We start from the raw sequence: 12,426 nt of genomic DNA, 5'->3' as shown, positions 1-12,426 counted from the left end.
CCTTGCCCGTGGGGTCTGCTTTCCGTGGCGCAACGGTCAGAGTGCTGGCGTCAGATATTAACTCTCAAGTTTAGTATCCGTTCATAGCGGCACGCTGCGAATTGCGGCTAAGCTCACGGTCAGCCGAAGGGCTGATGGGCCGGCTGCCACCAGTGTGGCCACCTCCACCGCCAGCACTGCTCTCCTTCAGGGCCAGCAACTGCTTGGCACGGAAGGTCTCGTAGTGGATCTGGCTGGTAGTCTCGACCAGATCCTGAAGGTGGGTGCGGGTCAGGAAGTTGCGCAGGTAGACAAATTCACAGTGGTTTTCGTCCTCGACGTTGATGACACCCCAGCGGTTCTGGCGGCCGCGAACCTGCTTGCCGTTGACAACAATAGTCTTCTCACTACCGACAACCGAGAAAGGAATGATGTCCTGGAGTCCGGAGTCAATATCAGATGAAAATTAATCCACCACTGTCAAGCATACCTTGATCTGGGCGTTAATAGCCCGCTCCTCATCATCGAGCTCGTCATTATCATAAGGGTACATCTTCAGGTTGTGGAAGGAGAACTCCTCCTTGATACGCTCCTTGAAAGCCTGGCGCTCCTCCAGGGTGAGGGAGTCGGACTTCGCGATAACGGGAACGACGTTGACGACATCAGACAGTTTCTTGAGAACAACAATATCGATGGGCTTGAGGCTATATAGAAGTCACGAATTAGTCCAATCGACTAGCAAATAACGAGGAAAGTTGCGGGATAAGCTCACGCATGACCAGAGGGCTGAATGAAGAACAAGCAACAGTGGATACGGGTATCTTGGATGTAACGCTCACGCTGAGCAGTGAGTTCCTTGCGGAGGTATGCCGAGTGCTGATCCTTGATGTACTTGACGATAGGGTCCCAGCTGCGGCACAATTAGCGTAGTCCTGAAATATTTGCGCGAGAGCTCAAGATACCATCGGTCGTTGTTGACCTGGTCACCGTAGCCAGGTGTGTCGACAATGTTCAAGCGGAGACGAACACCGTTCTCCTCGATGACTAGACACCCCTTTAGCGATTTTCCTCCCAAAACAGGTTCTCAAGATCCAAGACATACTGTGCGACACGGTCTGAATTTCGGTAGTAGAGCGAACGGGCTCAGAGGGGGTCAGACGGCCCTTGGAGTCGATCAGGTGGGACGCGAAGATAGTGTTGACAAGAGTCGATTTTCCGAGACCAGTTTGGCCTAACGCGCGATTTTCGATTAGCTGAGGCCTTGGTGACTCGCAGATGAGCATCACGTACCAACACACATGACATTGAACTGGAAGCCGCGCTTCAACAGCTTCCGTTCGATTTGGGAAGTGATGCTGTCGAAACCGACATGGCTATGAGGGAAAACAGTGGGCTGCTGAGCCGAAGCTGCGGTAGTAGCGGCGGCCATTATGAGTAGTGAATAAGTGAAGAACGAAAGACAGAAACAAAAGAAGCCCCCAGAGATGCCAAAGAGTGACGAGCAAGTATCACCCCTTATTCTGTACTTTCCACTCAGGGGTGGACTATACCTAATTGGGCCTAGCGTGGCTCTGGAGAAAACTACGATCTCTTTTGCTTCACTGTGATAGCTCGACTAGTACGAAGTATACCTGCCGCTTTCTTCTCTTTCGCTTTTCACCTGTCGCCATGGCTTTGCGCCTGCTCCCATTTGCCCCGGTGGCCAATATGTCACGCTCCCTTCTCTCAGAGTCCGTCCCTGTTTCCGGATTCACTCGGTTCCTTCAACCCATCGCGACCAGCGCTCTCCTACAACCCGTCTCCATTTCCCTCAACATCCCAGGAATTCTGTCCGATCTGTGGGAATCTGTCTTGCGCGCCGTTCCTAAGAAGAAGACCTCCCACATGAAGAAGCGTCATCGCCAAATGGCCGGCAAGGCGCTTAAGGATACGACCAACCTCGTCAAATGCCCTGGCTGTGGTCAAATCAAGCGTGCCCATCTTTTGTGCCCACACTGTGTCAAAGGTGAGAAATCTGGTTCGACTGCTAGGGAACACCTAGGATGTTAGTGATCGCAGAGAAAGCTGACTTAGTGAACAGACATCAAGGAGTCGTGGAAGGTCCTGGAGACCGCATGAGGTGCTACGGACAGGTTATAAAGACTTGAGCTGGGTTTGAGCGACCTCGCGGTCTCAATTGCAAGCCCAAGGGGTGATTGTACTACTAGAATTGGTTGTAGATATATGCTGCATGGCAAATGGCGTCTGGTTTTGCGGGGAAATTTTTTCGATATGACTTTACAACAATTCGATCAAATAGATCGGATAACAACACTGTCAGATTTCCAATGTAGATAGGAGCTGTCGTAAATGTGTTCTTAACCCAATTGAGACCACAATTGTAGATGTAGTGTTGATTGTGCTGTAGCCGATAAAGGCGGAAACGGGCTTCGCTAGACCCCAAACGTCATTTGCTCCTACAAATACGCGTTAAGTCTCAACCCAGCTTTAAGAGAGCCAGGCATTCCCAGAATGGTGAGTCTTCTGCAGGAAGGCTTGATCCCATTGCTTACCCTGATATAGTCGAAACAATATCTCTCGTGGGGTGCGGCGGACAATGGTGGGCAATATCGACCCCGTCCATCTGAATTTGGCTAACTTGTCCCCAGCGCACTCTGTTGATATTTTCGCACTGGCAGTAACAGACAAGCAAGTCTTGTCGGTGTCGGGCTCTCCTTCTATCAAAGTACACTCCACTTCGGACACTGAGTTCCCGCTGGTGCAGTCCATCGATGATGCCCACGAGACTGGGTGCCACCACATCGTGACCGATGCTAGAGGCTCACGTGCGATAAGTGCTGGATTCGATGGTAAAATCAAGGCCTGGTCTTGCCAGGATGGCTATTGGGCTGCCGACCAAAAAGTGATTGGTACATCGAGTTCCTGATTTTGCTGTGATCCCCCGCAATATGCTAATGAGTACATAGCCGATCTCAAGGCGGTTGATCTTTGGGCCATAGCCCTTTCTGAAGATGGACAGTACCTTGCTGGTGTCACCAAGGATGGACGCATCAATGTATTCGATTTGGCTGCTGATGGTACTCAAATTCGAGACCACGAGACTAAGGGTAGCTTCGGCTATTGTATTGACTTGGTAAGTCCCAAATTCTGCACTATCTCTATGTTTCAAGCTAATCCTATTGTCAGTCTGCCAATGGCCGGTTCATCGCTACTGGTCATGAAAACGGTGCAGTCTATATCTTTACTACTGAAACAGGGCGCATGCCGTTCTCCCTATCAGGTGCGTGAATACGCTTCAACTACTCAGAGCACCCATTTCTGACTGATTCTAGGCTTAGTCAAACCCGTACGAAGCGTAGCCTTCTCGCCTGGAGGAAAGATTTTGGCAGCAGCTGGCGACTCCAAGGTGATTGTGCTTTACGACACCTCCTCGGGAGAACAGATTGCCAACCTGTCCGGCCATTCTGGCTGGGTCTTGTCCCTTTCCTGGAGCAACACCGGTGAATATCTTCTGAGCAGGTGAGTGGCTCTTTTTGCACTGGCATGATTGACAAGCTAACGTTGCACAGCTCATTTGATGGCAAGGTTAAAGTCTGGTCCATGGAGACCAAGAACTGTGTTGCTACACACTCCGAGACAGAGAAGGCCGTGTGGAGCGCCAAGTGGCTCCCAAAGATCGGGAAGACAGAAGGGTTTGCGACTGCTGGCGCGAACCGAAGCATAGCATTTTACCGAGAGGCCACAGGCTAAAGAAGCACCTTGAAACGTTTGAAAGAAATGTTAATACGGTAAGAATGCGCTGACGATATCAATGGACCATAGGCATGACTACTGAAATATGCATAAATTTCATAACATTCGTACTGGAAACAAGTACCGAAACGCTCCAAACCTAGCCCTTAGTTCATAGCCTCAACAAACAACTTGCGCATTCGCTTCAAAAATGCCCCAAAGTCTCGATCATCATTAACAAGATCAACCACGCCCTCCAAAGCATTTCGGTCAACCTTGGGACGTGTATGGAACACCTCGTAATCCCGGCTGGCAGTGCCCAACTCAAACCAAGCTTCCGCCTCCCAATCTTTCTCCAACAAATGGCTGTAAACAAACTTGAGTCGATCTTCCCGACCCGCACCTTCAATCCGTATACACAGATAGTCCTGCCAGAACTCCAGCTCCGGGAAATTCAGACTAGATTGAGCATCCAACTGTTGTGCATGTGCCTTTTGCGCTTCGAGCTTTACGTTAATAGCCTTCTGAGTCTCTGCGATCTGCTGCTTCAGACGGTCGCGCTTGGTGAGGCGGGAATCACGTTCCAGGGTAATAGAGGAGATGGCGGCATGCATTTCAGCAGCCTCGGCCGCTTCTTTCTGGAGAGTCTGTTCATGGGTTTGAGATTTCAACGTGAGGATTTCAATGTCGCGTTGTCGCATCCGCTCGTCCTCTACAGCCCTGGTTAGTCGTGGGAAATAAGAAGGATGAAACGGCTTATCATACCTTCAAGTTCAGCCAGGTTGATATGGAACTGATTCCGTTCTTCCAGGACTTGCTTTCGGCCTCTTTCAATAAATGCATCGAATTTGATTGTAAATTGGGCCATGCGATTGCGCAGGTCCTCGAACCCAAAGTTGATGCTGGGCAGCGAGTCCGCCATTGATGGCGCATCGGCCGAGGCAAGTGGAGGGCGCATGCCACTCGTTGAAAGAGACGGTTCAAAAGCCATGGTTTGCAATACACTTTTCACACTGTTCAAAAGGGTGTGAGGTTGAAGTTGACGCGAGAGGTTGTTTTGGGTTGCGGCGCAACGGGGCCCAAGCGTCTTATCGATAACAGAAAACTTTCTGGATCGCATCTGAACCTCCGTCGCATACATCGACATGGTCTGGGATCTCGCACTTACAAGGTGCACAAGATCTAATGGATGAGAATACTGACAGTGCTTTACATTATGGGCATCTGGGACGGCCTGTCTATCTTCCTGATGCGAAGGCTTGGACATTCACTCGCTCTTTGGCTAGAGGTGATCACCCGGCTGTTCCTTGTTCTTACAAGATAGCTAACATTCTTCAAAGTCCCCTCGATTGTATATACCGGGGTGACCAAGACAAAAGTGCCATCACCTTTCTACACAGAAACGCGACCAACGCCGAGAGTACCCGAAAAAGATGCCGGGAAGCTCATCGCAAGCTCACACCCCGAACTAGCAGCCTCATGGTCCTCTTTCCGCCAGGAACCTTTTTCAAAAGCCGTGATAAATACAACCGAGCAATATGACCCGGAGGTTTCTTCACTTTTTGACCTCGGCTATGCCGTGGATCTGAGGCGCCACGATAAGAAGCTTCGCTCAGTCCCAATCGCAGTTGCCGTGAGCGGAGAATGTCGCAACATAATGACATTCCGAACAATAGAAGAAGAAACACTGCATCTGGCCATGGAGGATTCCACCATGCGTGTTCCATCAATTGATGACACAGAAACGTCTGAATGGTCCAAATGTGGTGCACCGATCCGTCAGGTACACTTTGCCCGGCCCTTGGAGGAGAAGCCCTTTTTCATGGCCGCTCGGCTTCCCACATCAACTACAATCTTCCGACCTCTCTATCACTGGGATCCGGTGCATATGTACTTCCCAGCGGATGTTATGATGAGATCCTCTAAGCCTCTACAGAACTCTCGACTTGATGCAAACCCCGTGGTGGAAATATCGATATCGGAAACGGGCGGCTTCTCTCATGCCGATGTTACCTTCAATCCCTGGTATCAGAGGCAATTTGGCATTGTAGATGTCAAAGGTAACTGGCATGTCTGGGAAATCACAGGCAGGCAGCGACTAAAAAAGGCTACTTGGTCAGCTATGCCTGTGCGGCAAGGTTCCTTGCCTTTATTGAATCACAAATCCAAGTTGCGCCGTCCTCAACTTGATGGTTGGTCATGTATCGAGTGGATAGGTGATGTTGGAACAATTCTTGTCGCCAATCGTCACAACATCATGATCTATTCAATTGTTGATGCCCAGATCCCACCACGGACGGTTGAACTAGGGATGTCAAAGCAATCCGAATGGGTTCTGGCCGTGCAAAGGAATCCACGCAATCCATCGCAGTTCTTTGTGCTGACGACAACCCGAATACTGTGGTTTGATGCTGGAGTCTTGCCTGGCGAGGAGCAAACGGGCCCGTCTCTATACCCTCGTCTCTCTTGGAAGCACTTCAGAGATCCGGAAGATACAACATTACGATTTAGTGATCTAGTCGTATATCAAGGTATGCACTGGTACCACCACGAACAAATTCGAAATACTAATCTGTCCAGACTTATACTTGGTTCTATTTTCACAGCTCACTCAAGTCGTGCAAATATTTCCATGCCCATTCATAGCCGACGAACAGACCGAGTCTCTATCGGTTTCTGATCCACTGATTCTCGATGCACCGCTATTGGCGGATATACCCTCAGTGCAACACGACTCAAATGTGAAATTCTCGTCATTTATCTTCAAAGAAGTTGCCCACTCGGCAGCACTGAGCAAGAATTATTATTACAATCCCCATTTGACCGTCATCAAGCTTTTTTGGATGGATTCCAATCTTGCTGTCCATGAATCAACCTTCAAAGGTCCCCAAGGAGACCCCGACGAGCTGGACTTCCATCGCGAAGACAATATTTTGCGACTCAGGAAGCGCTATGCTCCAACAAAACTTGTCAGAGTCGACGACAGCTTCATCGTGGATGATTGGGATGAATCAGTGGCACCGCAGAAGACTGTTCATCGCCACAAGAGCAAGAAAGCTCCAACAAGGACAGGCTCGGATCTTCAGTGGACCCTAGATTTCTCATCCATCTATGATATGGCGACAGGGAAAGCGGAGATCATTCAGACGAAGTTAAAGCAAAAAGAGCGGCCCAAGCCAAAGCCAAGGACCGTGGACGAGTTAATTGCGAGTCTACAAAGCGATATGGAGAATTTATCGACGAAGCAGACTCCAAGCCAAACTTTGTAAGTGGCCAAAATAGACATCGCCGGGATCACGCTAATCCTTCACAGGGTCGAGATGAGCGGCAACAGAATCTTGGGGGACGATCTTGACCAAAGCGCTGATGATGTGAAGCGTCTCGTGTCAGAACTCATACCCGAAATACAGGACCCTGACGCGAAGTGTCGAATCATGACTTTGCCGCTTCGATTCTCGAAAGAATTGCAGGGCGCACCAGTCATTCCATCCGGTGATGCTGGGATAGAGCTTCTTCAAACATATGATCGATTAGTTGATGATTGGATGTCGAGTCTCTCTCACCATATCCCCCCACACACACGCATAATGAAAGAGAAAGTCATTCGAGGAATCGCTGCCGATCTTCTTCTAGCACGCCTTGTCCATATCTCCAACACTCTGGATGACGTGACCCAACCTGACCCCGTTGGTCGAAATGAAAATGCCGAGGCACAGAACAAGTTCCTACATTCGAGTTACTTGCCATCATCGCAGATCCCTGCAAGCCAGGCGCCAATGCTCACCAATGCCTTTGGTTTTCAACGGAACCCGGGACCGGTCACTCAATCCAAGTACGCTGCAGCACCACCTCTGAGCGGCCTCTCAGCATTTACTACCTTCAAGACTCCTCGTGCAATCCCGCGGAACGTGACAAATCTACTCTCGCACTGGTCAGTGGGAAACAATCCTTCTCGATATGCCTGGGAGAGAATTGAAGACGAAGAGACACGGCGTGCTTCAAGGGCAAACACGCCCAGAAACAGACGAAAGAGACGCTCTCGGACTCGCGACTTATCCCTTCCCCCAACCCCGGCTGTGCCCACGGTCCGAGCATGGGGCAGTCAGCCAGATGGTCCTCCACGCATCAACCTCACTAGCAGCCAACCCATGGAAGGTGTCTCAATGACCCAAACAGAGCGAGGAGTCTTCGGAGCCCGCGATCCCTTCAAGAAGCCCAAACTTAGGAAAAAGAAGCGGGCAGCAGGATTTTAAAACAAACCAATATAACGAAAACACGAATATCATGAATATCATAATGCTATACCCTATATAATCTTGGACTATTGCCGAATTCCCGTGAAGTAACCAATCGCGAATATCTCTCAAAGGGATGGAACACGTATGACAAATGCAAGCCCCTAGAATAATTTCCAGGTCTCCCTTGAAACATATACAATTTTTCATTCGATAGATTTCCCTCCAAGAGTTAGAAACTCCCATTCATCTCCCAAGCCGCTGCCGTCGCATCCCATCCCACTCACCTCCCCGCAGCCCCGCCAACTTTCCTCCTCCAACCTTCCACCATGTCTGACCACCAGTACAAGTTCAACGTGACCATGACCTGCGGCGGTTGCTCAGGCGCCGTAGAGCGCGTACTCAAGAAGCTCGAGGGTAAGCGACTCTCCCCGAATATGCGGGGTTCTGTTGATTTTGTTGTCTCACGAGAACAAGAACAAGACCAAGCGCATGCCATATACTGACACACTGCTTCTCTCTCTTAGGCGTTAAGAACTTCGACGTCAACCTCGAGTCCCAGACTGCCAATGTCACCACCGAACCGACGCTTTCCTACGATACCGTTCTGGCAACGATCAAGAAGACCGGCAAGGCTGTGACTGGGGGAGAGGCGGATGGCCAAACTATGAGCGTTTAGATGTCTACAATACATATATGTCCGTACACGAGGGCCGCGGTCTACATTCTGCTTGCGCGCTGGCTGGAAAATCGAAATGCTGGAATCCATCAAGGGCTGACGACTAAGACTGAAGTAGAGGACCTTGGTAGTGAAACATACTGCCAGAATGTCTCTTGTTTGAACTACATGATTCTATGGAACCGTGATAAGTCTTGAATGAAATAGACAACGGGGAACATGTCGTTCCGATTCAAATTGAAAACCCATGAGAGAGTTCTAATAATATGGAGGGTATCATGAACAAGGCAATGCAATGCATGCGAATAGACAAATACCCGAAACATCAAATCCTCGCGCCGGAAAGAAAGAAAGAAAGCGGACAGGATTGGGAAGTAGACGAGATTCGCTTAATCAACGATGACAATAGGTCTGCCGTCTGGGACGGGATAGTAGGATGGCCTCGGATCAACTCGCTGGACGTAGACGGGCCGGTTTTGCTCCATAGCTAGGGAAGATGGAGGGAGGCCAGGCGGTGGTCGTCTGTGTTTGTGTTAGCAGAAGCCTATCAGGGGCAAGGGGATCTCTATTGGTGAAATGATTGGCTTCCCCGATGAAGGCTTACCGCGAGGAGATAAACCCGCCACTGAGTGGTCTGTGAATTTGGGAAGGGGACACATGAGGCTGGCTTTTCCCCGGGGAAGATTCAGATAGTGTGCGGACGTGGTTGTGGGAAACGGGGGCCATTCGTGACCCCATGGGCAATGGTCCGCGTTGGTCCGGGGAAATCTGGGCGTAAGAAAAAGGTTTGGTGCCAGGGTAATCAGTGATCCTTGTCCTAACAGGCAGAGAAGAATCTCCAGTCGGCTTAGCCTCAGGTCCTGGGCGCCGGGAGACGTATTCAAGTGGAGGGGGTTCCCGGATGTCAACGTGGCGAACGAAGCCATCGGCATACAAGTTCCTGTCCTGGTGAAACTCTTCTGGTAAAAGGCGGTCGCCAGTAATGCGATTTCGCGCGCGCGATTCTTTTGGCATGCGGAGACTACGATCACCGTATTGGTGCCAAGCTCCAGGATTGGAGACGGCTGGTGCAGCTCGGAAGGTGCGATCGCCCTCCGAAACAAGAACACTGGATAAATGTTCAGGTTGAGAGCGATGATGATGTGGTCCATCGATATGCTGCCGGTCCAATGGTCTTGCATCGAGGTTGCCATGTGGGGGATTGACAAAAGAAACGGGGCTCCTCTGGCGTCCTACAACGGGTTGCTCCATTGGCATATAGTCTCGACGAAGGTGAACTTGATCCTGGGGTCGGTGTTCTGGAGCTAGGTCGATGCGGCGATAGGATTCTCGTGGCCCAAACCCTTCGGAAACGGGAATCCCGATGGGCCTTGGTCCGGGTAGGGTTTCAGGTCGAGAACCCTCATGGTACAAACGCCTTCTTTTGCTGGCTTTGTCATTGTTGCCATCCTGTTCGGTGTCCTGGTCGTAATGCATCATGTCCCCTTGGGGACGGCCTGGCGTGACCGAGCGGAGCGACATCCTTTTAGCCATGTTGACCAAAGGATGTGAACCGTCAATTCGCCGGCTCTCTAGCGACCAGGGATTTTCAATGGATGGCAAAATGCGCTCTGGTTGCTTTGAACCTGGTAAAGAGTAAAGGGAACTGATGGGGTCAGGACGACGTCTAGGGGGGACCTCGCTACTCTGGGCGATGTCCTTGGGTCCGCTCACAAACACAGGTGCATTTGCTCTGTCCTCCGACTCAGGAGGCAGTCTTTTGTACCGGAACCTGGAGTCCATTCTAGTGGGAGGAATACCCGAGGCCATTTTCACACCTCTGGGTCCGGAGAGTTCTTCCAATATCTGCAGTTCAGGTGATTCCTGGTTGGTTAGTCCCATTGGCCTAGCGTTGAGCTCATAGTTTGAGGCTTTCTGTTGGGAGTCCGAGGGAACGTAAATCCCCTGGACGCCTACATTCCCCTTGGCCACCTGCCGGTCCATTAGTGGTAAAGTAGATCGTTGCACCTGATTCTCCATACTGGCTGAGCCTGGAATGAGTCGTTGCTGAGCCTCAGCATGGGTGACGACGTCCTGGTGCCTAGAAACAGGGACTTCTTGAGCGGCAATACGTTGCGTGGCATACCGCGGACTTTTGTTTTCAGCAGTGGTACCAGCAAATCTGGTTTTCTGGGTATCTTGCATGCCCTCTCTGTATTCCTTAATAGCACGGTTCCATGCCTGGTACCTGCTGAATCCTCGACGGTCGACAATATTTTTTGCCGCCGCCATTCTTGGGACAAACCTGAATCCAGGCGGTGCTTCCTCGGATAGCTCCCGGGGAGTTCCCTGGCCCGAACGGTTCGCATTGCCGATGAGCGGAGTTCGAATTTCATGAGCCCGAGTGTCACTGGGGAGTATCTCCACCCTGGTGCTCTGATGGCCTGCGCCAGGTATCGCATCTTCTTCTGACTCACTGTCTTCGTCATCAGAGATGACGATCACCTCGCGGAAGACATCCTCAAGGACTGTCTGGCCATTCTCATCATCCCCTCGCCATTCAATGACTGTTTTCAGAGTCATATGCTCAACACTGTGTCGTGCCTCATGGAAGGACAATTTTTTCAAGAGGCTATCGTAGTCAGTTTTAGTATGACGAATGTGTGCAACCACTGCCAGCTGTGCCCTCCGAGCCATGGGCAATTCGGTGGCAGTTCCGACTTTCTTTTGGCCCTGAGTTTTGCAAATATCAGGTTTCCCACATCCGTTTTTCTCGACTCAAATGGGTATACTGACCTTTTGAAATGCAGTTTTGATAATCTGGTTGAGATCTTTATCTGGGATGTTGGGAAATAGATCCCTGATTGCGTCTCTAGCATCTGTGTTCAGAGTTACTTGGGAGACTTCAGACCCAGCCCGAGAATGGTTCTCTCTCATGCTCATAGCGTAGATGGGCAACGTCTTTCCAGTGCTTGTGAGGTAGAGACCCAACTCTGAACAAACAGCAGCCACCACGGTGCTCGGAAAATGATAGCCTATCCGGTGCACATGCTGAGAAAGATTGTGAGTGCGGGCATGAGGGGTAGTCTAGAAACTATAAGCGGTGTTAAGAAATGGGATCAGTCAAAAGACATTCTCACCGAGACTGCGTAGATTTGGAGATTCTCCTTTCGACACCGCTCCTTGCATGAGGTGGTGAGCTGAGGATTTCCTGCTGGAATGAAGGTGTAGCCACTTGGTGCTTTGGCCTCGAAACAGATCTGTATAGTTGGTTAGAGACCCTCCAAGTAACCAAGTATAGAGAAGATACATACAACACTTCGAAGCTTCTTCTTTTCTTGGGTCACAGACTCCATGATCACTTTGTGTTTGCGAGCTCTCCGTTGAACAGCCCGACTGGGAGCACGTCTAGCTGCGGCCAAGGCCGAGCCCGCTCTTCCCATCACACGGGCCATTTTTCTGGTTCGGTTCTCCGGTGAACCTTACTGGAAGGAGGATCTCAAAGCATGGCTCACCATAGAGGGAAAAGGGATATTTGTGTTGAGTGGTGTGTATGGGTCCAGAATGTACAGGGCAAACTGTAGATGCACGTGTTCTGGGCCGGCGGTTGCCCCAAGTTCAGGGACAAACACTTAGTGAGATCTGCGCAAGTCCGAAAGACGGAACAAGCAAACAGATAAAGAACCTTGAGAGGTTGAAAGAGAAAGGAAAGATGAGGGGAAAGATGGAGAGAGTTGGAGTGATAAGATTGTTGCGGCCCAAAGTTGACCTCTCCCGATCAGGTTAGTGCCTGAGGCTACAACTCCTCCACCGTCTTTTGCG

General features: G+C 50.5%; 7 protein-coding genes across 7 annotated transcripts; 4 read left to right on the top strand and 3 right to left on the bottom strand.

Annotated features, from left to right (window-relative positions):
* Positions 1-70: 70 nt before the first annotated feature.
* aspD (septin aspD) lies at positions 71-1,408 on the bottom strand (the record flags this gene model as incomplete). Its single annotated transcript, XM_058520390.1, has 6 exons — positions 71-415; positions 470-683; positions 752-889; positions 942-1,023; positions 1,082-1,210; positions 1,270-1,408. 6 exons carry the CDS (start codon positions 1,406-1,408, stop codon positions 71-73), a joined length of 1,047 nt encoding a protein of 348 aa, XP_058367914.1.
* A 239-nt stretch (positions 1,409-1,647) lies between these two features.
* N7446_011647 (mitochondrial 54S ribosomal protein bL32m) lies at positions 1,648-2,097 on the top strand (the record flags this gene model as incomplete). The annotated part of the gene is made up of 2 exons (XM_058520389.1): positions 1,648-1,984; positions 2,060-2,097. 2 exons carry the CDS (start codon positions 1,648-1,650, stop codon positions 2,095-2,097), a joined length of 375 nt encoding a protein of 124 aa, XP_058367913.1.
* Positions 2,098-2,490: 393 nt separating this feature from the next.
* N7446_011646 (SKI complex subunit WD repeat protein SKI8) lies at positions 2,491-3,729 on the top strand (the record flags this gene model as incomplete). Its single annotated transcript, XM_058520388.1, has 7 exons — positions 2,491-2,493; positions 2,542-2,578; positions 2,628-2,888; positions 2,946-3,112; positions 3,166-3,259; positions 3,312-3,498; positions 3,549-3,729. The coding sequence occupies 7 exons, from the start codon at positions 2,491-2,493 to the stop codon at positions 3,727-3,729; spliced, it is 930 nt and encodes a 309-aa protein (XP_058367912.1).
* A 149-nt stretch (positions 3,730-3,878) lies between these two features.
* On the bottom strand, positions 3,879-4,702 carry N7446_011645 (kinetochore Spc25 family protein; the record flags this gene model as incomplete). The annotated part of the gene is made up of 2 exons (XM_058520387.1): positions 3,879-4,423; positions 4,477-4,702. The coding sequence occupies 2 exons, from the start codon at positions 4,700-4,702 to the stop codon at positions 3,879-3,881; spliced, it is 771 nt and encodes a 256-aa protein (XP_058367911.1).
* Positions 4,703-4,852: 150 nt separating this feature from the next.
* On the top strand, positions 4,853-7,964 carry N7446_011644 (uncharacterized protein; the record flags this gene model as incomplete). Its single annotated transcript, XM_058520386.1, has 4 exons — positions 4,853-4,999; positions 5,052-6,242; positions 6,292-6,976; positions 7,025-7,964. The coding sequence occupies exons 1-4, from the start codon at positions 4,897-4,899 to the stop codon at positions 7,962-7,964; spliced, it is 2,919 nt and encodes a 972-aa protein (XP_058367910.1). The 5' UTR covers positions 4,853-4,896.
* Positions 7,965-8,275: 311 nt separating this feature from the next.
* On the top strand, positions 8,276-8,625 carry N7446_011643 (copper metallochaperone ATX1; the record flags this gene model as incomplete). Its single annotated transcript, XM_058520385.1, has 2 exons — positions 8,276-8,363; positions 8,474-8,625. 2 exons carry the CDS (start codon positions 8,276-8,278, stop codon positions 8,623-8,625), a joined length of 240 nt encoding a protein of 79 aa, XP_058367909.1.
* Positions 8,626-8,781: 156 nt separating this feature from the next.
* On the bottom strand, positions 8,782-12,330 carry N7446_011642 (DUF2293 domain-containing protein). Its single transcript, XM_058520384.1, has 5 exons — positions 11,919-12,330; positions 11,745-11,864; positions 11,401-11,691; positions 9,230-11,337; positions 8,782-9,147 (listed from the first exon to the last, which is right to left on the bottom strand). Exons 1-5 carry the CDS (start codon positions 12,057-12,059, stop codon positions 9,015-9,017), a joined length of 2,793 nt encoding a protein of 930 aa, XP_058367908.1. The 5' UTR covers positions 12,060-12,330; the 3' UTR covers positions 8,782-9,014.
* Positions 12,331-12,426: the final 96 nt, after the last annotated feature.

Source organism: Penicillium canescens (assembly GCF_028828765.1).
Source record: "Penicillium canescens strain IBT 15451 chromosome Unknown utg000008l_segment0_segment0, whole genome shotgun sequence".
Taxonomy (NCBI): Eukaryota; Fungi; Ascomycota; class Eurotiomycetes; order Eurotiales; family Aspergillaceae; genus Penicillium; species Penicillium canescens.
The sequence above is the reverse complement of the archived record's forward strand: the minus strand, read 5'-3'. Positions and strand labels throughout refer to the sequence as shown.